This window comes from Notothenia coriiceps, unplaced genomic scaffold, assembly GCF_000735185.1.
Source record: "Notothenia coriiceps isolate Sejong01 unplaced genomic scaffold, NC01 NC01_scaffold00009970, whole genome shotgun sequence".
Lineage (NCBI taxonomy): Eukaryota > Metazoa > Chordata > Actinopteri > Perciformes > Nototheniidae > Notothenia > Notothenia coriiceps.
In genome coordinates, this window is record NW_011342671.1 from 555,841 (window position 1) to 579,354 (window position 23,514).

Genomic DNA, 23,514 nt, shown 5'->3' on the forward strand with positions numbered 1-23,514 from the left:
AAAATAACTCTTAAAGGTCACCTATCATACTATTTCTAGGCAATAGCATAGGTCTCAGATATATACAAATATATTAAAAACCATGTTTATGAAGTGTTTTGCTCAAAATACCAAACAGATCACCCATTCTAGCCATGCCTCATATCCCTCTGTTTCACTTCCTGTTTCAAAAGTGCTGATTTGGGGTATAAAGCTTTAACAAATAAAAAAAGAGGGGGCTGAGTTCATGCGTGACCCGGCAGCTACTGTCTAAACTAAATACTGCGCTGATGAAACGCCATATCATGGATTATCAAGGATTATCTCTGAAACAGTATGGAGCTCAAAGGCTTTCTCTCTTGCCGGTTATACCACAAGGTGAGTTCCTTTCTACTTCCTGCTTCTTCACACACATGCTCTCCAGTACAGGTTAGCTCTGAGTGTTAGCGATGCTAATGTAAACACCGACCATATTACGTCCAAAACAGTCGGGCATTGTTTCTGATAGCAACGTTTCTGATAGGGCCGTGGGTCCACATTTCAGATATTACGTCATATCGGACGCAAATCTGGATCAGCTCCGTTGTTCCCCCGTTTTTAGAGATGTGGGTACGGAGGAAAAGAGAGAGGGTTTTATTTTCTGACGCTGCGTGAGTTCCCTGACACACCGGGGACACATAGTTATGAATAAAATACATCAAAAAGTCCATTTATAGCATTTACGCATGATAGGTCCCCTTTAAATAAGTGTTCCTTGTAGTTAAATAACATAAAAAGATGTTAAGGTTTTCACTTTTGTTAATGCAGAACTACTGGTCATGCAATTTTATTTTAAATGTACTCAAAAGTAGACTTGATTATTGGCAGCACATCGTTAAGAAACACTGACAGAAGCTGTATTCATGAAACTTGACAAAACAACAACACACATTGTGAGTAGAAGCTCTGCACACAAATAGCTATACTCTGATCCAGACTGGATTATATTGAATGACAGTCTTGTGGTCACAACTATTTGTATGGCATCAAAGAGGAAGACATTACAATTTCACTTAAATGAACCCCAACACACTCGTACATTTCTGACACTAAAAGAAAAGATGAGAGCAAAGTGCATCAAAAGCCTGGATACAAACACTGACGTCGACAAAGACTTGTAAATAGTTAACAGTGCTGCACTTCATGTGTTTAGTTAGATGCAAAAACTAGAGGACTCAGTTAGCTACATCCCTTTTGGGTCAGGTAACACACACAAAAACTATTGTTCAGATTTCATTACATTCAAAAGTGGATCTGACCAGAGTCTCAGATCAACATGCGGGTCGTACCTGTTTGCTGTGCATGCGGACGGTCACCTGGCCGTACAGGTTGCCCTTGGAGATCATGTCGGGGCAGCGAGCGTGGACCACCTTGGGCGGCTCCAGAGACTCCAGAAACCTCCAGCTGATCGTCTTGTAACGGTTCCCCCTCGTCATCTCCTGCACAGATTCAAGGATTCAAGGCTTTTAGTCAAAGTCAAAGTCAATCTCAAAATATGTTTGTACACACAGAAAGATCGGAATACTGTTTCCCACAGTCCCGAGGTATTAAAAAACTCACATTAAAATGCAAGAACACTCAATAAGTTGCAAACAGAGGAATACAAACTCAACTTCTATGTATTACTTTAGTTTGTCTCTGTAAAGTGTCTTTGAAACCCCGTAGAAGCGCTTGATAAATAAATGCATCATTATTTAATGACACGTATGCAAAACATTAATCGTGACATCTTTGAGTCCTTACTTATACATACGGTTAACCTTTGCCCATTCCTCAAGGTTCAAGGCTCTTTATTGTCAAACTAACGTAGCTACAGAGTAATTATGTCGTTGAAAATCTTAGGTCACAGGCTTCTCCAACAATGCAACACAATAATACAGATAAGCAGAAAATATTAAAGTATATTATATTAAAAGTAATGCTGTCAAAATTATCGCGTTAACGGCGGTAATTTTTTTTTTTTATTAATTGCGTTAAAATATTTAGCACATTTAACTCATGTGCAGAATGGCCCGCCCCATACATCCCACCAGTGGCAGCGCTGGGGTAGGCTACAGCCATAGCAAGAAATGGCTTAGCCCCACCTTAGCCCCACCATGAAAATTGATGTTAAAGTAAGCAAAATAAAGTCCGCCAACTCACGGAGTAAATTGCACAGACAGCAGTTAGTAAGATTGATTTCAGTAGCCACTTGTCTGGAAATACCGAAGACTAGAAACGGTTTTGAACACTTTTGTCACGTAGTGATCGTCTTCTCAATAGAACATCTTTGATAATGTCTTCTGGCCAATCAGAATCAAGATAACGGCGTGGTGTTGTAGCAGGAAGTCCCGACGGAGAATACTTTTGCTGTAGTGCATCTCTATATACATCGATACAACATTACGTGTTGATTTCTATCAAGTAATGAAATAAGACCCCACGGTTTGATGATTGATAGGTGTGTGGGCTGTCTTTCATGTTGACACACAGAACAATGTTATAATAAACATGTATGTTAAATGGATATGTCCGCCTTCTTTCATTTATCTTTCCATTCCCACAACAATACACATAAAGAAATGGCATTTTTTGGACATAGTTCGAATGGTGATTAATCTGATTAATTAATTTTTAAGCTGTGATTAATCTGATTAAACATTTTAATCGTTTGACAGCCCTAATTAAAAGTAATACAAAAGAAAATAGTTCTAAAAAAAGTGGAATAGTGCAATACGAGTCTATATACAAGTTATTGTAATGATATATTAGATCAATAATGACTAAGTAGCAGATGAATGTTGTGAAAGTGTTTCAGCAGTTCAGTTGTTTAACGGTCTTATTGCCTGCGGGATGAAGCCGTCTCTGTGTCTGGTGGTATTAGTCCGGATGCTGCGGTAACGCCTGCCTCTAACTATTTAGCACATTTCTCCACAATACATTCACTTCAAAAGGCAAAGCTCAGGGGAAAAACTGCAGCAATGTTTAGAAGAACTACTTACAGGATAACACCTCTCTGTCAACAAGGAGTGAAGCTTCTCCTTGTTGAACCTGCAAAAGAAACAGCAGGGATAAATGTGCGGTTTTGTTTCAAACAGAGAACAAAATGAAATGTAAAGAATGGATATCATAGTTGATAGACAATACAAAATATGTAGTCCCCATCTCAAGGTCTTACAGTTTTTGTTTTCAGTTTTAATCAAACTGAGCAAACTGACTGTAAGATACCGTTAAAAGCTTCAGAAACGCTTAGCAAATACTTTTAGTGGTCAAATATTAAATTAATACTGTAAATTACTTCTATAAAATGTTCTCACAATAACAGAAACAAAGTTGAACTACTAATTGTATAAGAATACATTTTATTACAGACTTAATTTAAGTAAAATAATTTCCATAATCCCACTTCATTGTCTTTGTCCTCCATTTAAAATAAACATTGAAATCATAAAAGGTTTGATAAATTAGCTGGACTGCTCGCTCACAGCTCTCTTAACTTGTAAATACTTTTTAAGAACAGCATTAAAATGGATTAAAAAGCGTATCAGACGGTTTGATTCCAGATCACAGACTATTTGAGCAATAACTGTACACGTCAGCTCTGCACAGATGTTTCCTTAAATCAGCCAATTCATGTTCAGAGTAAGTACAACAACGCTAGTTTTTGAAGCTTTCCCACTTAGCGTTAGAGCTGAAGGCAGCATGAGAGGATTCCTCACTTCTATAACAAATGTCTCACTGTGATATTCAGCGTTCCTCCCTGACTGTCAGCTGATGTCAGAGAGACGTGAGAGACCTGAGAGACCTGAGGGACCTGAGAGACGTGAGAGACCTGAGGGACCTGAGAGACCTGAGAGACCTGAGAGACCTGAGAGACCTGAGAGACCTGAGAGACCTGAGGGACCTGAGAGACCTGAGAGACCTGAGGGACCTGAGAGACGTGAGAGACCTGAGAGACCTGAGAGACCTGAGAGACGTGAGAGACGTGAGAGACCTGAGAGACCTGAGAGACCTGAGAGACCTGAGAGACCTGAGAGACCTGAGAGACCTGAGGGACCTGAGAGACCTGAGAGACCTGAGAGACCTGAGGGACCTGAGAGACGTGAGAGACCTGAGGGACTTGAGAGACCTGAGAGACCTGAGAGACGTGAGAGACCTGAGAAACTTGAGAGACTTGAGAGACCTGAGGGACTTGAGAGACCTGAGAGACCTGAGAGACCTGAGAGACCTGAGAGACCTGAGAGACTTGAGAGACCTGAGAGACTTGAGAGACGTGAGAGACGTGAGAGACCTGAGAGACCTGAGAGACCTGAGGGACTTGAGAGACCTGAGAGACCGGTCATTCTCTTACTGTGTCAGGGCGGTGTGGGCCTCAATGAAGAGTTCCTGAGCCTGCTCTGCAAAAGTCTTCGTTGAGAACTGAGGGTCGTGCTCTTTGATTTTACGAATCCTGTAAAAGAGAAGAAATATATTCAGCTTTCTCACATTGTGTTTACAGTTGATCATCCCTAAGGGTGTGATGAGGTGGTTCAAAGACTCACAAAAGTAAATTCTTTAAAAAAGGTAAAAATACAGAGCGCTGGATGTCAGAGGAATCAGGAGAAGGAGACAGACAGGAAGTAAATACTAACAGGAACACGGTGTGGGCTCTGGCCGTGTTTAAAAAACGGGTTAAACCAAATGGACAGTTACAGAAAACCTCGATCAGAGCTGCCATCATTCTAAGTTACGTTGCTGTCGTCCATTTCCAACTGTCGGTACACCGTGGAGCGGATCTTTTTTTCTAAGTGGAATCAATACAATCGTTTTTTAACAAATGAAACCAATCAAGTTTCTTTATTTATTTATATGTATGTAGCCGTGGTGATGCTTCCTGTCGTGCATTTTTACATAAATGAGCGCCTCGCTGCACATTATCCACAGACAGGATGGAAACAGGAACGCGGTTTGGGCTCTGGCCGTGTTTAAAGACTGGTTAAGTTAAAGGTGAACAGATTGGACAGGTTACATTATACCTTCAGCACAACGTAGCACAACGTTCCATGATATGTCATAACATTCGTGGTCAGCTCTGGAACTAAAACCATTTTGAAAAGCCCAAACAAAAATAATAATAATATATCATGAACGTGACGGGACTACGTCTTGATAAGAACATCTTAGGTGGAGGGCAGCCCAACAACATCCAGGTATGTTTGATGCTAAAAACCTCAGTACAGGAACAACAGGAGAAGCTAGAAGAACAATCTTACGCTAGCTGAGAGCCGGCGCTCTGTTTAATCTGTTCAGCTCGTTGCTTCAGGCCATCTTTGGAGAGAGAGGAGAGTCGAGCGTCGCCCTCCGGAGGGATGTAGGGGTCGAAGACTCCCGCTGGGGAAGCAACAGACAGGGGTTATCAATCAGGAGAGACATTAGAAAATACAGTGTTGTCGTCTGATTGATGATGATAGCTCCAGATTACTGGATTGTGGACGATACAAACAATCCTGGCTTTTGACCTTTTAGGACAACTGTACGGACGACAACTGCATCTAATACACAACGTTCTTTAGCTAGGAGTTTGTGAGCCAATTACAAGAACCATACGTGTTCTTGTTACATCTGTTTTCTGTTTAACATCCTTGTTAAGGACATTCCTGTTTACATCAAACTAAAATCAAGCTTTTCTTCTCATCTCAAGCAGCTCATATCTTTAAGTGATTCAAATAAGATATCTAAAACACAATGAAAGATATTAAAAGAGTCAAAAGGTACCACAATTATAATTTAAATCAGAAGAAGTTTGATAAGATAACACGTAGGAAATCATTTAAACTTGACGGGACATTTAATAATTTTGCTATAAATGCATGTTGGTACTAATCATATACTACTTTGTTGTGTTGAATATATTTATTAAAAACTCCAAAAAGCCTTTGCAGTCTTTACATTTAACAAAAAGAAACTAGAACAGTAACGCCACCTCAACAAATGTATTTAAATTCAATCAAGAACGGTGAAAAAAAGGCCTTATTACAAGTGGAGGCGATGTTGATGGGCCTCTCAAAGTACTGCTGTCTGGGGGCAACGCCGGCTCTTCGGGCCCTGTCCTCGATGTTAACATCTTTCATCCCTTTCATCCCCGGCGCCGGAGGGATGAAGTACCGCTTCTTAGTCCGGACCGGCAGGTACAGAGGGAGCGGGTGCCGAAGGTCCAGAGACGCCTCGGCATTCTGAGAAAGAGAGAAAAATGGTTCAATTTTTGTTTATGCGAGAAATTGATGTGCAGTAATTGCATTATAAAGTGGGAAAGAATGCAAATACAACTAAATGTAATCAATGAATACTTTAATAAGATGCACAAACAAAGATACACAATGCTATAAATGTACACAGTAAAATGCAAATTCAATATCTATACATGCAGAAAAGTGTATGGTTTAACCACACCATTTTTTTTAATACTAATTAATCAATCTGAACCAAATGGCCACTTTATTAGGTACACCTGACCCGTATAATTGTATACAACTAAAGAGCTCTGCCATTAAATCTACTAATCTAATAGATTTATTTCATGAAATGCTTTTTTTCATGCAATAAATTACTTATTCAAATAGTTTGCAATTCATGTTTTGATTAACAGTTTCAGCTGTACTTAGTAACTAAGTAACCAAAGCTGTCAGACAAATGTAGGAGTGTAAAAAGTACAATATTTGTCTCTGAGATTAAGTGGAGTTGAAGTGTAAAGTAGCATGAAATAGAAATACTAAAGCAACGTGCAGGTGTCTGTAGAATAGTATTTTATTTAGTATACCTATATTACACATATGTGCAAAGGTAATACCCTCTACACGTTGTCTGAAGATAATTATACTTTATGTTTGAGGTCAGTTTTTAATTAATTTTCCACAACATGTACAAATAATGCAGTCAAGTACATAAACAACTCTGAAATAGCACTAAGGTTAAGACTACAGGGTAGAATATCACATGTTTAACTTCCTAACAGTCTAATAGATGATCACTAACAACACACAGCGTTTGTATTTTATTTGTTTACAACATTTCCTCTGTTTTGTTTTTATTTCCTGGTGAAATTATCCTTTTATGTAAAGACAGTTAGCTTTAGCTTAGCTAGCCTAATCAGGACTCGACATTTTCACAACAAGCTCAACAAACGACCTGCTAAAACAACAAACTGAGTGTCTCTATTTATTAAACTAAAGTGTTATTAAATGCTTCATTACCATTAAACTGCTACATGTTGCCCTGTGAAGAGCAACCAGCGTCCTCCTCATGGGCGTCGCCATCTTGACACCGTCTGACACAAAAGACGACTTCCGGTTTATTAGCGCGAGCTCTATGGACATTTCCAACGAGAATAAATAGTTGTGTGACATACATACAGCATGTTATTATCTTTAATATTATGTTACCAAAAATGTGACATTACATAAAACACGTTTATTGCAAGGTTCATTTTATGTGTTTTTGTGTGTATATATATATATATATATATATATATATATATATATATCTACAGTGATAACAAAAACAAGGAATACTCGCTTTAGACCATACAAATATCTATTATCAATATTCAGTTTGCATCTTTCTAAATTTGACCGGTTGAATATTATGTTTACTCTTGAAAGGAACTAAGCTTGTTGTTGTTACAGCATTTGTCACAAAATGTGCATTCAGATTACATTATCATTGGATACTTGATTGGGTTTGCAATTTGACCTACAGTACTGCACACCCGTATTTGTGCCACTTTTTAAGGGTAATATGATTCTGCTGTTAATGCAAAATGCATTTCTTGCATTGAAAGTGTTTAGAGCTATACACAAATATATGAGATATTTAAATATATACATATGTTAACTGTTTCTGTTAACTTTCTGTTTTATTTTTATTTGAATTCATGTACAATACCTTGTTTACATGCTGCTTTGACTACACATAATCCAAAATGGTGATCAATACAGTAAATGTAATTGAATCTATTCTAATCAAATTTAAACCCTTTTCCTCAAAAAAGGAAAAACATTTTTAAGGACTTATTTTTCATTATATTATACCCACCAACATAAATATTCTCCAATCAATCGTTCCAATAAAAATGCAGCATCATAGTTTTGCAGTAATATAAAGACAATTTGTAGACATGATTAAAATAATATCTATCTATCCGGCGCTGTATCTATCTATCTATGGTGCGTAAAGCACGTACGCTGACACGACGTGATGACGTAGCGTGTCTGTAGGTCGACGCTGGTTAACTTGAGTTGTTTGGGCTGAGAGGAGAGAGGTTTCAGTTGATGTTGCTTCTCCTGGGCCGCAGGGTTCCGCTGTCACTCTACAGACTCACTACCGGCTGTCCTGCATCCTCACTGCCGAGCTCCGTTCTGATCAGCTCTGCACTAATAAAACTCACAGCGATAACAAGAGTTACACACAGCACCGTCTTCGTTAGCGGCCAAAATACAGGAACCATGCCCGAAAGGAGGCCCTTCGTGCGGTTACCAGCTGACGTTTACCCCGTCAACTATGGCTTGTGTCTGAAGCCGGACCTGATCGACTTCACCTTTGAAGGGAAACTGGAGGCGGTGGTGGAGGTAAGTTGACCCCGAGCGTCTGGCTTCTTACATGGATGGATTTGTTTGTGTGTGGATCTTGTTATGTAATATGACCAGCTAACGTTAACAGAAGCGAGCTAATGTGCTGTCTTCGAGCAATAACGGGCAAACTGTTAGCTGTTAGCATCAGTAGTAGCTTAGCGTAACGTTAGCCGTTAGCTTGTGTTTGCTGGCAGTTGCTAAACTAGCTAACCGTTTATCGGCAGGCTCAAGGTGGCTGAATGAGAGCAATGAATGGTGAAAAATAAAGTCTCGATATTTCTGCCAGAAGCTAATTGAAGCTAGCTAGCACAACAGTCACAGGCAGACTTGCACTCTCATGTTAGCTAACGTTAGCATGCTAACAAGCGCTTTGCAGTGCGCTTAATGTGTTTCAGGATCAGTTTGTTGTTCGCCAGGAATGTTAACCCCTTGTTACACCAATGCATTGCTCTAAATCAGGATCGGTTTATCTGCAATCATTTTTTAAGTTGTTTACTAGCCTACTAGCATCTAGCTAACGCTCAATAATGTTTGCTAAATCATGGCAACATGATGTAGCCCCCTCCCACCAGAGGTGGGAGAATTACTCAGATCTTGTACTTGAGTAAAAGTACCAGAGGGTAGGAATACTTTTTAAAATTACTGCATTCAAAATGTTACTAAAGTACAAAAGTATTAGCATCAAAATATACTTAAAGTACCAAAAGTAAAAGTAGTCATTCTGGAGATTGGCAGAATAATATATATGATACGAATTGATTATAATTATTGATGCATTATAGCTGGTAAAGGTGCAGCTAGTTTTAATGACTTTGGATACTGCAGGGTAGCATGTGAATTTTAATTCAGATATAACTGAAGTATTATTTAAGTGTTGAATATAATTCAAATTTCTATAATACCACAATGTTTGTAGTGTCCGTAATCGCAAAAAAAAAGCAACTTATTATGAGCGCAGTCAAACATCCCTGTTTTTGGCTTTGTTTCAATGCGTTTTTTACAGTTAATGTTGATGAAGTAGCTTTTTAAACGTATAAAGGAACACTTTATCCTTCAAGTTTTCACAACCATTCAAATTCAAAACATCTGGAGACACATCGTCACAAAAATATAATTTGAAAAGTGAATAAAGCTGTCAAGTAAAAGTGGTGAAGATAATGGTACAACACTTGCCTTTGGTTGAAATGTATAAAGTTGCATGTAGTACTTCAAATGTATATTTAAGTACAGCACATGAGTTAATGTGCGTAACTATCTGCAAATAGTGAATTTGCCTGATTAGCTATATTTAGAGCAGCACAATCTATTCTTTACACAGTGTTGACAGTAAATGTAAGGAATGCACACTGTTCGTTTGCTTTCAGTTGACTCAAGGTAATAGGTTAGTGAATCACTTGGGTTCCCGTTGGATTGTTGCAAAAGTGCATGTAGATGGTAGCTACTGTGTAACTAACAGATAAAACAAACATGACAGCTCAATTTGCATTTATTTCAGCGATAGAGTTTGTGCTTCAAGTCTGTAAATTGCCTCATTGTTCGGCTACTGGCACCTGTCAGCAGGGCATCGTAACACCTGCCTTTAACACGCCTGGCTGTAGTCACTCACTCCGCACACATTATCAGAACAGTCAACGCGCAGCACTGCATTTGATATGGTCGACATGTGCTTGCTCAAATAAGTATGTGACACCAAATGATAAACAACTCAACATTCAAAAATTGAATATCATTGAATAGCTACCCGAACAGTAATCCCAAGTAACATGAGCCATGTTTGAAATGCAGAAAAACAAATGCTATAATATTTTGCCTGACCAACAGTCAATAACCTACAGATAAACAGTTCCAGGTGATATAAAATAAATCAGCAGTAAATCCTCAAACGTGAAAAGCTTACTTTATTAAAAAAGTACATTTGTATTTATCGCAACGGTTAATGATTAGTTTTCTGTTGACTGAGCTATTGTTTTAGCAATAAACTAATACAAGTTGGCACTGGATGTTTTTGAGAAGTGTGGCTTTTTTTGTGAAATGACGAAGCAAACAAAGGGATGAGGAAGTTTTTATTTAAATTGTTTTATCAGTAGCAAGAATCTTATCTCCTCCAGTATATGTATACGAGTGATCATATGCTAAATAAAAAACCTTAGGGCAGCACATATTCAAACATATATTAGACAAACCGTAATAATTAAAACATCACATTTTGAATCAATCCAAACATGATGTCCTTGTGTTGATCACTAAAATGCATGTTCCAAGTCTTATTGTTGAGTCATCCTGAAGGTTTCTTAATCCTGTGATTGCTAATAGTTAAAAACCGTCCCCCACAGTTTGGTTTAGTAACAACCTGATTACCTACTGTTTGCACAAAGTCTGTGTAAAATACAATAGAGCGGAAGAATCTCTAAAACGTGGCACTTAGCCATTTGCCCGGCATGTTTTATAATTACTGCCCCGCTGTGTCGGCCTCAAAGTGTCTCAAGCAACAGCAGCAGTGCCACACACTGTGAATGTCACTCTGATAAACTCCTAAACGGCATCGCTTCCACAGAGTTTCCCCCTCAATAATCTGTGCAGTCACATCCACTGTTTTCACATCACAAGGTAGAAGCCCCATAGTCTGCCTTCCTCTTTGTTTTCATCACGTTCTCTCCTTTTCAAACCCCGACTGGGTCGTCTTTGTGACCCGAGCTCTTTAGCCTCGGTAGGTCTACTGCTCAGTAAGTCCATGTGTTCCTTCTCTGCTCACTAGTGTTTCATGTTGATAAACCAAATACATTTTAATCTAGTCAAACAAAACCATGCTCTTTTTACATACTTAGGTGATGCTTACATTGGACCTTAGCCCTTACTTTCCTTAAACCTAATGAAGTGTAAAGTGTTTGCACAGGTGCTGGCAATCCTCACAAACACCTTTTTTATTTAACTGTGGAGTTTTCAAGGTTTTAAAAGTGTTGTTTTTTAAAATTCACGAAACGGCTTTCAAGTTGTATCTGCGCTGCTTTCATAATAAATAGATGTGTCTTTCCAATGTGGCTTCAAAGTGCTGAATCAGCTTGAATTACACCTCTCTTTCTATCGTGTGAATTTGACTTTTGGAAAAGGTGTAAAAAGGAATCTTCCCCAACCGCACATGCCCACACTAACGAAACCAAAAACATTTATAAAAAAAAAAAATTTTTTTTAAAATGCTTCTCAATATAACTTAAACAACAGAGCCATGAAAATAAAAATAAATTGAGGTTTCAAAACAGATTTGGATTTGAAATAATGCCACAGCAGAGATTTTCAAAGTATACATTATGCTGTTCTCTGTCAATATTTACAGGTTACACAAGCCACAAATCAGATAGTGATGAACTGCGCTGACATCGACATCATTACAGCTTCCTTTGCACCGCAGGGAGGAGAAGGTGAGGCTCAGACTTTCTCCCTCTTATGTTCTTATTCAACACCACTGTCATACATAAAAACGTGAATCGAAAAGGGAATATTCCATGGTCTTCTTCTTCTTCTCTTTCAGAAATTAACGCAACCGGATTCAACTATCAAAATGAGGATGAGAAAGTCACCCTGTCATTCCCTTGCGCTTTACAGAAAGGTAAGACGTGACTCCACTTGTCGTCTGCTTTTGAATCATCGTTCTGTCATCAATACAATGTTTCCCCCTTCTCGTCCCCCCCCAGGCGCCGGCACGTTGAAGGTAGACTTTGTCGGGGAGCTGAACGACAAAATGAAGGGATTCTATAGAAGTAAATATTCAAACCCTGCTGGAGAGAGCCGCTACGCTGCCGTCACACAGTTTGAGGTAAGCTGAAAACCAAAAGGCAACGGGATGTTTTCTCTTTGGGAGCGTTGCTTAACCCACTACTCGCCTGTGTTGCAACATAGGAGCGTGTGATGGTGAAATGACTAATGTTCCAGAACTTTCCTAGAGATCAGGAGATGTCTCAAATGATATTCTATTTATACTAGGGCTGCACCATCTGGTAAAATAACGTATTGCATGAAATTGCTTTGAGATATGTTATTGTTATTGAGGGGAATTTATCATCCTACATCATTATTCCCCTTAAAACATTTCAAAAAAAGTTCATTCAAATGACACGGGAGGCGTGTGGGTTAGTGCGTTGGTGTTGGGATCACAGGTTCAAACCCCACTGCAGTCAGCATGTCGTTGTGTCCCTGATAAAAGCGTCTAACAAGTGACATGTAATGTAATTCAAATGATCAGAATCTGTACCAACACAATATGCAACGAGTCTATAGTTGACTATTTGTAGGATGTAACATCTCTGCAGTTAATTAAACCTTCAACACATATTGTGCTTTCTCCAATTTGAGTATTGCACTAGTCAGTTTGTAAATGTTGATTGATGGTGCAGCCCTAATTTGTACATATGGTTTAAAGATGCAACTGTGTGTTGACATGCATTTCTGTCAAAGCCAGACGGGACTGATTGCTGGGCTTTTATTGGAACCTGGAGAATATCCACTCTGTGAAGATCACAGGTTTTATACCCGAGTCAGTGCACACTGTGAGGGACAGCTATGACAGAGGGTCTCCCGTTAGTCATATCCATGTTTATAAAGTTGTGTCCAGAGGTTTTGGTTTCCGTTTGTCCTCCCGACACGGACTTGACTTGGTCTGAAAAGAAAGTGAAGCGAAATGCAAAAAGGGCTGCCAGTTTTTTCTTGTAGTTGTTAACTCATTTTAGAGAATACAGTGGCAGGTTATTACCTTAACACGTGGTTCCACTGACGGTGGCTTAAAGATGGAAGAATGCCTGAAATGTAGTGATAGGAAGTGTTGCCTGACTTTTATTGTGTTACACTCGATTGTGCGAAAAAAAGGAAGTCATGTGAAGAATAAAAGAAGACGGAGAAGCCCAAACACAAACTACTTCAAGCCTTACTTAATAATGACACACATGGCCAGTTACTGCTTGAAGTGGGCGTGCTTGTTGGTTTGGATAAGAACAATTATTAGAGGGAGCCTCCACCCCAATTCCAACTTTTATAAGGTGCCATTTAAAGAGTTTTCAGGCGGTATTTGACAATGACTGAGGGTTCAGCAAAACAGCGAGATAAATCTTATTCAGAGTAACTTCTCACCGCAATTGTTGTGTAGTTGCTTCTTCACATTTTGTTATTAAATACACACTGATATTGTAGAATACACACAGGAAGAAGCTTTAGTGACTTGCAGTGACAGTGCAGGTTGAAACTGAAATCCCCCTTGTGGGATTAATAAAGTATTATATATTATTCTTCTTCTTGACACTTGCGTTGAGTGAGATTATAATGGAAGCTGTTTCAGGCTGCCACATGGAAGAATAAAGGAGTATTTTAAGAGTCTTTTATTGATTTACCACAATCTACTAAACAACCTACTCAGACTGGTTGGTAGATGAAATCGTTGGCTTCATGCGTTTCATTTGAACAATGGCTCCAAAAGCCGCCTTCAGTAAATCTGCTTTGAAAACAGCTGACGGGGTTTTAACCTGCTACAGATAAAAAAGCTCCACTGTAGTGCTGTGACAAAGGGAAAGAGAGCAGCTGCTCACACAGCAAAATGACAGCCTGTGTCTCTGACTCCCGAAAGGACACATGCAAGTGAAATATCAGAGGTCTGCAGGTCGGCATACATCTCTCTTTCAAATTGCCTCCCAAATAGTCACCGTGTCCTGGTCAAAGCAACATAGTTATTTAGTGTTCAGGGCAGGCCCCCCTAATCACACAGGGAGGTCAGAAATATGTCTTTATAATCTGAATCAAACAGCCTATAAATGTGGTGGTTACTTATGTCTATATCTATTTTATTCTATTGTTGAATTCTCATCTAGTTTAGAGTTTATGTAATCTTGTTGGATTTCAGCTTCCCGCCAACAATGCTCATTAAATATGTCGAAAAATAAAAAGCATTCATGGAAATAAATACGAATCAAAGACATAGAGAGACTGCATAATAAAAAATATTGGGGTAAAATATACAATAAAAAAATATATCTGTGCTAGAGAACATTCATAGCTTCTATTGATGTTTTTCGAATAAGCTTTGATTTTGAGTTATCATACTTTATGACGTTATCACCCTAAAAACTACAAAATTGGCACCGGCTCAATATATCAAGATTCAGATCGGACTCTAGACACATGTAGGGTTCCAAAGGGGCGGAAAATATCCGGTAAATTTCCATGGGAAGCTAAGCTGGGGAATTTTTGAAATATTCCATATTGGAAACCTTCCATGGGAATTGTATCATTTTATTTTGAAATGAGCCGTTGCGACATCCGACTGATACCGATAGAGAGGGTCATATATGAGCACAACCCTCTGTGGATGTCAGCAAGAGACGGGTATCTGAGGAGAATCCTGTTTTCCAAGAAAAGCGGGAGAAAGAATATCTTTTCACTGAATTCAGGCGTAAACCACAATGTTGAGTATGTTAGCAGACCGTTGCTGTAATGAGAGTAAGGGACTTGAGCCGCCGCTACTACTAATTTTTTGTGTGTGTTCCAAGTGAATCTGCGGCCCCCTGGTGGCCAGTGCATAAATGATGTGGCCCCCACCACCATCCAAGTTGCATCCCTGCTGTAGGGGGTGTGGTCTCAATAGCCATGCAGTAAGCAGTGTGCATGTGATTGAGGAATGGCATGGATATTCAAGTGCACTTGAATGGCATCTGTTTGTTTTAGTCGGATAGATTATGCTAAAATATACTTTCCCCAACTATATTTAAGTTCCCTACGAAGAGCCAACCTTCAATTTAGAAAATTNNNCAAGCGCTCGTACCATTTACTGGTCTTTCGATCGTTACCACTCTTATTATTATGGTCTTTAATTTTTTTATAGTCCTGCCTGAGTTTCTTTATTTTTACCCGGCATCCGTGTGCACTGTGCACGATTCCCAGCTCAAGTAGCTTTTGCGAACATCGCTCAAAACATTTAGAGTTGGGAACTGCTTTCTGTGGAAGCTGCTGCATCCCGTCCTCAGAGTAAATTGCCAGAAGCACCGGCACTTCCTCATCATTCCACCGCTCCGGTGTTGTAGTACGTGTGGTCATAACTGCTTTAAAGTACAAAAAAACTACTCGCTCAGGTGTGGATGTGGTTTTGTACCGAGGAAAAAAATGGCTGCCTAACAAAAAAAATTCAGAGTTTTAACGAGGCGTGGTTTGCAATTCGCCCAGCCAATAGAAATAGAATAGAAATTGGCACTCTTTTATCACTAGGTTCGTACCACCTCTCTAGCAGGGACTGAAAATGGCCAAAAGAGTTCCCGGCACTGAGTAGTCCCGGCGGTGTGAACGCGACATTATTGGTACTAACGGAACTAAAGAACCAAAGTACCAGGGAAAGTCCTGCGGTGTGAATGCGGCTATTAAGACCTTTGAATCTTGAATCTATTCTCTCCCTTTTGCAGAATGTCACTGAGCGAAATCCATATCCAGAGGATGAGAACCTGGTGGAAGTGAAGTTTGCCACCACGCCCATCATGTCCACGTACCTTGTAGCTTTTGTCATCGGTGAATATGATTTTGTGGAGGCCCAGTCATCGGACGGCATCACGGTACGCGTCTACACGCCTGTCGGGAAGTCAGAACAAGGGAAGTTTGCGCTGGAGGTGAGAACTTTGTCCATCCCTTTTTAGAAAGACAGCTGAGCTTGCTGGTTTCACTTTTGCTCTAAGAATTATACAAATATGATTAGAGGTGTAGAGAAATAGACAGTTAACTGAAATGTGTGCCAGCATTTGACGGTTAATTCTATACTGAATTGTTGAATCCGCCTATCCCTTTGTGTCCTTATGACATCTTATTCTTAACATGGCTTTGTGTGTTTTTTGCAGGTTGCTATTAAGACCTTACCTTTCTACAATAACTACTTCAATGTTCCTTATCCACTGCCTAAAATCGATCTAATAGCTATTGCTGATTTTGCTGCTGGTGAGTAGCTGTCAATTGAATATTCAGTCATTTTTCATCATTTCCACACAAAAAAAAGGCTGAAACTAAAATGCGTACGTCTTCCTCCCTCTCAGGTGCCATGGAGAACTGGGGCCTCGTGACCTACAGGTACACTTCCATTCCTCTTCAAGACACGGCAACTAAAGCTTCCCGTGTAACGTGTTTCTATGGATTTATTAAACGGACTGCAAGTGCACAGCCCTAGCTTATTAAGCCATTGTCAAAAATGTTGTTGAATTGAAAAATAACTATAGTTGATTTTGCTTAATGTAATCTTAAGTAACAGTGACTCAAATGTTAGTTTCAAAATGAGTTCTCATGGTATACTGGCCTATTGGCACTAAAGTATGACAACACAAAGTCATCTTATCTGTAGATAAAGGGAGTCAATACAGTCTTTAATCTTTGCTCCAGTAGTCCGTCAAGATAAGTCGGAGTCTAGCAAAACGCACACTTCAGGTTAGAATATCACACGTAGCTATTTTAATTACCTATCAAACTACCGTAACTAGTTATAGATATGTTTAGTTTTACTGTCGGGTTACTCTGGATCCGCGAGCTGCATGATACTGACGGGCTGTCAGGAGAGGGAGAGTGCTCCGTTTATTATTCCCGTTTTATTATAAGTTACTGTACACTTTTGAATAATGTAGTTAATCCACTATAATTAGTTTGTTTAATATCAAATCAATTTGTTTTAAAGCTCAATAAATAACAAAGAAGACCTCTGACCGGCACTTTTCTAATTTTGTCCGGAAGATTTAAACTTTAACGGACATTTTGACCGGGAACTCTGGCTCATGGGTTCCTTCCGGTTCCCTCGACAAAAAAGCAATGCAATTTCATAAATCTACTAAAAACGTGATCCGTCTCTTAAATGTGTCTCAACCACAGACCTTATTTCCAGCTATTTTCCAAAGTCCTATGGAGAAGCTGCATTGGTTTTTTGTTGATGGAGCCGGAAGGAACCCATGCGCAGCTTACTTCTGGGTTTTAGGACGCGTCAGTGCAGCACTCTATAGACCTACGTGATTATCATGAATCCTGGGGAAATTATCCAAATAAACCACAAGGAACTTTTGCTTTAATGCAACTCTAATCTGTAGTTGTGCAGCTCCGTGTCTCATTGAGAAAGCAGCAGTTTGTGTTCTATCTTGCAGGGGAAATGAGTTATTTGTGCACGTGTGTTTTATTGGGTGACAGCTCTGATGGGTTTTTAATTGCTTCCTGGTTAGCTGCACCACCTGTTGGGTGTTCAGATGGAAAGTGATAAGCACCTACTGCCTCCTGCCTCTCTTAATAACCATGGCAGCAGCTGAAGTGCACTCTGGGTGTTTGACGTCCAGAGGAGGTGTCGACCTTCAGCCGGTCTCCATGTTAACCTCCACTCTCTGTTTGTTTTTATTTCTCCCAGGGAGACGGCTCTGCTGATCGACCCCAAGAACTCCTGCTCGTCCTCCAGGCAGTGGGTGGCGCTGGTGGTCGGACACGAGCTCGCTCACCAGTGGTTCGGAAACTTGGTCACCATGGTAAGACTCACTTACACATGTACATCTTTTTAGAGGCTTTGGACATAAGTATATTATTGAACTGGCATGAAAACAAAACGTATAATAAAAAAAAAAGCACTAGCTGAAAAATGTAAGATTATAATGTTCTTTTAAGTAGAGAAACCAGGGACATGCTACATTATGTCATAGTACAGTTATTATATTTTATACTGCCAAGGCACACAGGGGGATAGGTAAAGCTATTCAAAAGGGTAAGTAAGGGTAATTAAACAAGCTCTTTCTGTGTTAGTCTAATAAATAAACTCTCAAATGATCAGAAAGGGGAATATTCTTATAACTAGGGATGCCCCGATCGGCCGCCGATCGATAATGGCCGATACTCACTCTCTGCCGATCGATCGGTGCTCTCTATAAATGCCGATCGTGAGAGCCGATCACATGACGTAAAATACATGACACCTTTCTCTGTGCACGGCAAAACAAGCTCGCCTAAATGGCTTCACCAGTCTGGCAGTATTTTAAGGTGTAAAATAGCGGTATGCAACGTGTGTGAAGCAGAAATCCTGCAGCTCCACCCGCTGTGACGGACCGGTGAGCGGAGCAGAACACACACTAAGAGTTAGACCTAACACACTTAGCTATTCTATCTACCTCTGGAACTAAACTAGTTATAAATATGTTTATTCTTCACTGTCGGGTCACTCATTACTGGATCAGTGAGCTGCATGAGATACTGACAGGCTGTCAGGAGAGAGAGAGGAAAAGAGAGCGCTTCCGCTCATTTCTCCCGTGTTATTCTCCAAAGTTAATGTAAACTTGAATAATGTGAATCATTTGAATGTAATAATGATGTTGGTTGTTGTTTGTGGAAGCTCCAGTGAAGGAGCCCCATTAACTGAGTTTTAAACGTCACTTTAAATGGAAGATCCCCATAGGCCCCGCCCACTCGATCGGTATCGGCCACATTATACATGTTAAAGCACAAATAAACATTACGACCCAGGACCGCCAGTGACCCCTAAGGTAATTTCTTAACCACACTTATTCTTAGCCGATATACTCCGGCTGAGGATGGTAAAGCTCTTAGCTCCATAGACCAAGTGGTCTAATGTGAAATTCGACTAAGGAGGAGTGCAGACTGAGAGGGTGTAGTCTCTGCGAGTCATGTAATATGTTATGGTAGTCGATAGAGAGTTGAATGAAGTTCAGCGGAATGGTGTCATGTTGCCGCGTCGTCTCGTCTGTGTGCCCTTTTCACATACGTGTCTTATCGGTTTTTCGCTGCGCGGTAGTTAGAGCCAGGAGAGTCAGACGCAGTAGGATCGTTTAAGAGCTACATGTGGCGGCGTATCATGATCCTTAAGCATAGTACGATAATAGATTGTAGTTGTCATTTCGAGCATAATTGCCACGCAAGCGAGCAATTCAAACATCTACTTCCTTATCCTGTCTGTTAAACGACTTAAACGTTCGCGATAGTTTTGGACCGAGTTTCTCCACTTACTCTTCTCCTATGTATATCGGATTACTACCTTCCCCTGAAAGGACATTTCGCAGAACTCTCCTGTAGGCGACACGAGAGGCAAAGAAGCAGAACGCACGTATGTAGAGCACCAGACAAGTCGACTCGCGTTCAGACACCTACAGGACCGATGAAGCGAGATATAAGCATACACGATAGTGTCAAGAAGCATTGACGCTCCCACGTAAAAAATGGACCGCAACGCGGTCTGTGCGAGCGAGCTCTCATCGTGATAATTCGAAAGCGCTTGGCGAACCTTAGGATCAAAGAGAACGCGAGACAGACGTCATAGATGTAGCTATAGGAAAACGCAGTCAGCACGTGTGTACCGGACGCTGCAGGCGCGACGCACTGACGCGGGAGGCGCAGCCTCTACGGCCTGCGGCATGGCATCTATCTGTACGCTACGTGTATGGCAGAGAGTTTGTGTATGTCAGTGCATCCCTCCTCCCTCTCCACTTTTGGCATCATGCACGTCACTTGCAGGCTAGACTCTTCCGCGTCTGGTAAGCTCACCAGGTGACCACAGATCAGGAACTAGTAAATCTAGCGTCTCATCGAATGAAGGTATTACCTTAGTGAGTCTCCCAAGAATCATTGATAAATAATGCGGTCGATTGCTGTTCCTTCGTCGAACAGTATAATTCCTAACACTTCGATCTCATGTCCGGAAAACTATCGAAAAGGGCTAATCCTATGCAATGTCACCGCTCATATGTAATTTAATACCCCACCCGATTCTATCAGCTCTGTAACCTCTCAAAAAAGATATATACACTGCGTCGAACTGTTAATACAGACTAGCGCTACAGGACTTCAAAGGATGTTCATGAGCTAGCTCGTGTTGTGCTGCCTCCCTCCTCGCTCTTATTCCGTCCTTAGTCTCAACGGTTTTCTGTAGAGTCTTCCGCAGACAAGACTATCTTTTGGGTTGTCACCACACTAACGGGTTCTCGTGTCTTTAGGAGTCGGGATGTCTCCAATTTTCTCAACTTATTGTTGTTGTTTCTTCCGCTATGTGCCACAACATCAGTTTCTCGCGTATACCAGTGTCTGTATCTATCCACACAATTTCTTTGTTGAGTAGATAACTACTTTACATGGCTTTTTTACTATCTATGCGTAATTCGCACACATGTACTTCTCTCTCGTTCCAGTTAGAAAACGACGCTTATAATGTGATATTAATTATAATTAGCGCGATTAAAGGTGTCAAGTAAGTTATATATGTCATGCACTCCTTTGGCCCGTTTGTACAAACTTTAGTTACGAATGCTCTGACTGCATTGAGACTATACACTTACTCATGAGACGGGCTTTCAGCCGAGACCGGTCTCTAACTTAACGGTATCTCATGTGGCAAGTTTCGAATGGAGCGCGAAGCTCTTTAGCGTGTGCTAGTATTACGGCGAGGATAGAACATCAATTGAACCAAACAAGACAACACAAAAGCAGACAAGTGTCCAAATAAGAACTAAGCGCGCTATCAATACCATTTCCAGACCGTAAGACAGCACGCCGAGTGAACACTATGCAGTCACCGGCTCAGCATCTCTTATATCAGGCTAGTGCAACTAGAATTTGACGATCTATTTGTGTGAACTCTCCCGCACCATACATGAGACAACGGCTCTACGGTGGCGCCTCGGATATATGCTCGTACTGCGAAGTCGGATTTAGGATTAGGCGCGAAGCGGTTCAGAAACACCTACGAATATAACGAGGGCCATAGGTCAGATAAGAGAGAATTTCTCACTTCCTTATGGCTCGCATAGGTACTAGCTGTTTGGCGTTCAGGTAGACCCCTTTCGTCTTTAGCGCCGCGCCAGGCGGTGACCCTGACAAGCATAGCGTTAGAGAGATCTCTCTCAACTCTGCCATAATTTGGCCGTCTACAGTCTATGTCGAGGAGGTGTTCCAATCGCTAGGAAAGTGTGTGTGGTTGTATATGGCGTGTAGAAGATATATGAATTGTGAAGTGAGTACTAAACCTGTGGAAATTTATGGTTAATCAATATAATTGAAGCCTTCTTATTGTGCCCTTTTTATACAAATAAAGAAGTGACAGCCAGGGTGAGGAATTGAACTAGTCACTCGTGCCTCGATTTCATTAATGACTCTCGCTCGAAGAAGACAGTCACGGACGACTCCTCTTCCCTTTTCTTTCGCGAGAAGGACGAGAAGCATTGTGCCGGACAGTCCTAGAGTAGCGTCGTAATAAGTGACCTGAGGCTTCAATTCCATTATTCGCACATTTTATGGGTCTGTCACACTCTCTGTTATGTAACTAACATATTGTATACTAATAACTCCAAACAGGTCATCCATCTATCTTTATCGATCTCAACACACACATATTCCGCGGTTTCAAGACTTCTCGGGGAGATATTCATATGCACCACCTCAAACAATTTGAGACGAGCGAAGTGGCCCAGAGGCTGAAGTGTAATTTACTTCTGGGGTAGTCGGCGCCCACCATTCGACGTTCCTAAAGCGAAAAGTTGGTGGCCACAACGTATAGGCGATAAAATGTGGAATTTTATTTGCGGTCTGGCCCTTCTGGCGGTAGAATTCACGCCTAGCCATGCGGAACAAAACGGCCCGAGCCTCATGAGCTAAAGCCGTTATCCGTGGTTTGTCTCTTTTGGACCGCTCGCACAGTACATACCGTAGGGAACGCAGTTAACGAGCGTGATGTGCCAATGCTACCCGTTTGTGTTTATTGAAGGTTAGATGTGTACTTAGCCGTGACAGATTAATGGCTCTCGGAGCCTAGCTATTGAAGCAGTCTTCACGCTATAGGCCGTAATGGAATATGCTAGCCATGTCCTATGAGCTAGTCGGCTCGTTAACAGATGCGAACTATTATAAAACTTTCCTCTGAGTAATGGGGATATAAGAGCTTGTCTATTATATATTTCGTCCTCAATCCATTAATAATCTGATTGCTGGTTCTCAGGTTTCTCGACAAATCCCTTCCTTGATAAACTTCCACGAACTTCTGGGGACGGAAGAACACACAAAGTATACCTCGATTAGCACTGGTGGAGAAACTTATCGAGAGTATAGTGTTTAACAAAGTACTAGCCCAGTAGTGATTATTCCACCTGAAACCCGCAGAACCCTAGCCTAACATACTGAGAAATGTACAAACAGAATAAACAGAAGGCTTTGGTTTTTTTTGCTTCGCATGAATGGTTGGCTTTACAAACACTGGCGTAATGGTGAGCGATTAAAGATTGTGACGTATCGCAGATAAACTGTTATGTGGGAGGACCTTAGAACTTTATTACTATCGTATGTGTATCATCTGGGTCTCGAAGCATTGACGTGAAGACTTTGTCGTCGCGTCGGTCGATAAACATAATTATTCCTTACACTTAGACTTCAGTGGTAGCCTACCCCTACCCGACGACAGGTCTCGGCAAGTCCAGGTCCCGGCGCACCACAGACGCCTATGTTTGACCCAGGTCTACAGCATGAGGACCCTTCGTCACCAGGGGCCGTGTCTATGAAGCGTAGGTTCTGCGTGTTTCGGGAGCAACCTCGGTGTTCTACCCAGGTGGATAAGGACTACTTTGTGTGTTCTCCGTCCCACAGAAGTTTCTGGAAGTGTTAATCAAGCGGGAAAGGATTTATCACTAGAGTTATATAATGGTTCGCAAAAATTGCACGTAATGTACCAGAGATAAAGTGGTTATAATGTGCGTGTCAAATCCGGTACCCATTAAATAACTTATATATAGCCATAGCGGCTAAACGACTGTGCGGATGTAGGTCAAAACCAAAAACACGCAAGAACAATAAAATAAACCGTTCAATACCCAAACGTAAAATGACATCCAACTTCTTTTGGAAATCCCTACGAGGCTAAGCGGTCAAAACCCCGAATAACCGGCCGTTA

General features: G+C 40.8%; 2 protein-coding genes across 2 annotated transcripts in view; one reads left to right on the forward strand and one right to left on the reverse strand.

The window, feature by feature from the left end:
- Positions 1-1,289: 1,289 nt before the first annotated feature.
- On the reverse strand, positions 1,290-7,325 carry mrpl45 (mitochondrial ribosomal protein L45). Its single transcript, XM_010771418.1, has 6 exons — positions 7,227-7,325; positions 6,014-6,209; positions 5,250-5,367; positions 4,349-4,447; positions 3,000-3,048; positions 1,290-1,457 (listed from the first exon to the last, which is right to left on the reverse strand). Exons 1-6 carry the CDS (start codon positions 7,287-7,289, stop codon positions 1,290-1,292), a joined length of 693 nt encoding a protein of 230 aa, XP_010769720.1. The 5' UTR covers positions 7,290-7,325.
- An 864-nt stretch (positions 7,326-8,189) lies between these two features.
- npepps (aminopeptidase puromycin sensitive) overlaps positions 8,190-23,514 on the forward strand; it is a 17,009-nt gene continuing 1,684 nt past the window's right edge. Inside the window, exons 1-8 of the mRNA XM_010771419.1 lie at positions 8,190-8,600; positions 11,935-12,019; positions 12,130-12,207; positions 12,293-12,414; positions 16,034-16,234; positions 16,460-16,556; positions 16,652-16,685; positions 17,992-18,106. Of these exons, the coding sequence (XP_010769721.1) occupies positions 8,304-8,600; positions 11,935-12,019; positions 12,130-12,207; positions 12,293-12,414; positions 16,034-16,234; positions 16,460-16,556; positions 16,652-16,685; positions 17,992-18,106 (1,029 nt within the window). The 5' untranslated portion in view covers positions 8,190-8,303. The remainder of the gene's footprint in view (positions 8,601-11,934; positions 12,020-12,129; positions 12,208-12,292; positions 12,415-16,033; positions 16,235-16,459; positions 16,557-16,651; positions 16,686-17,991; positions 18,107-23,514) is intronic.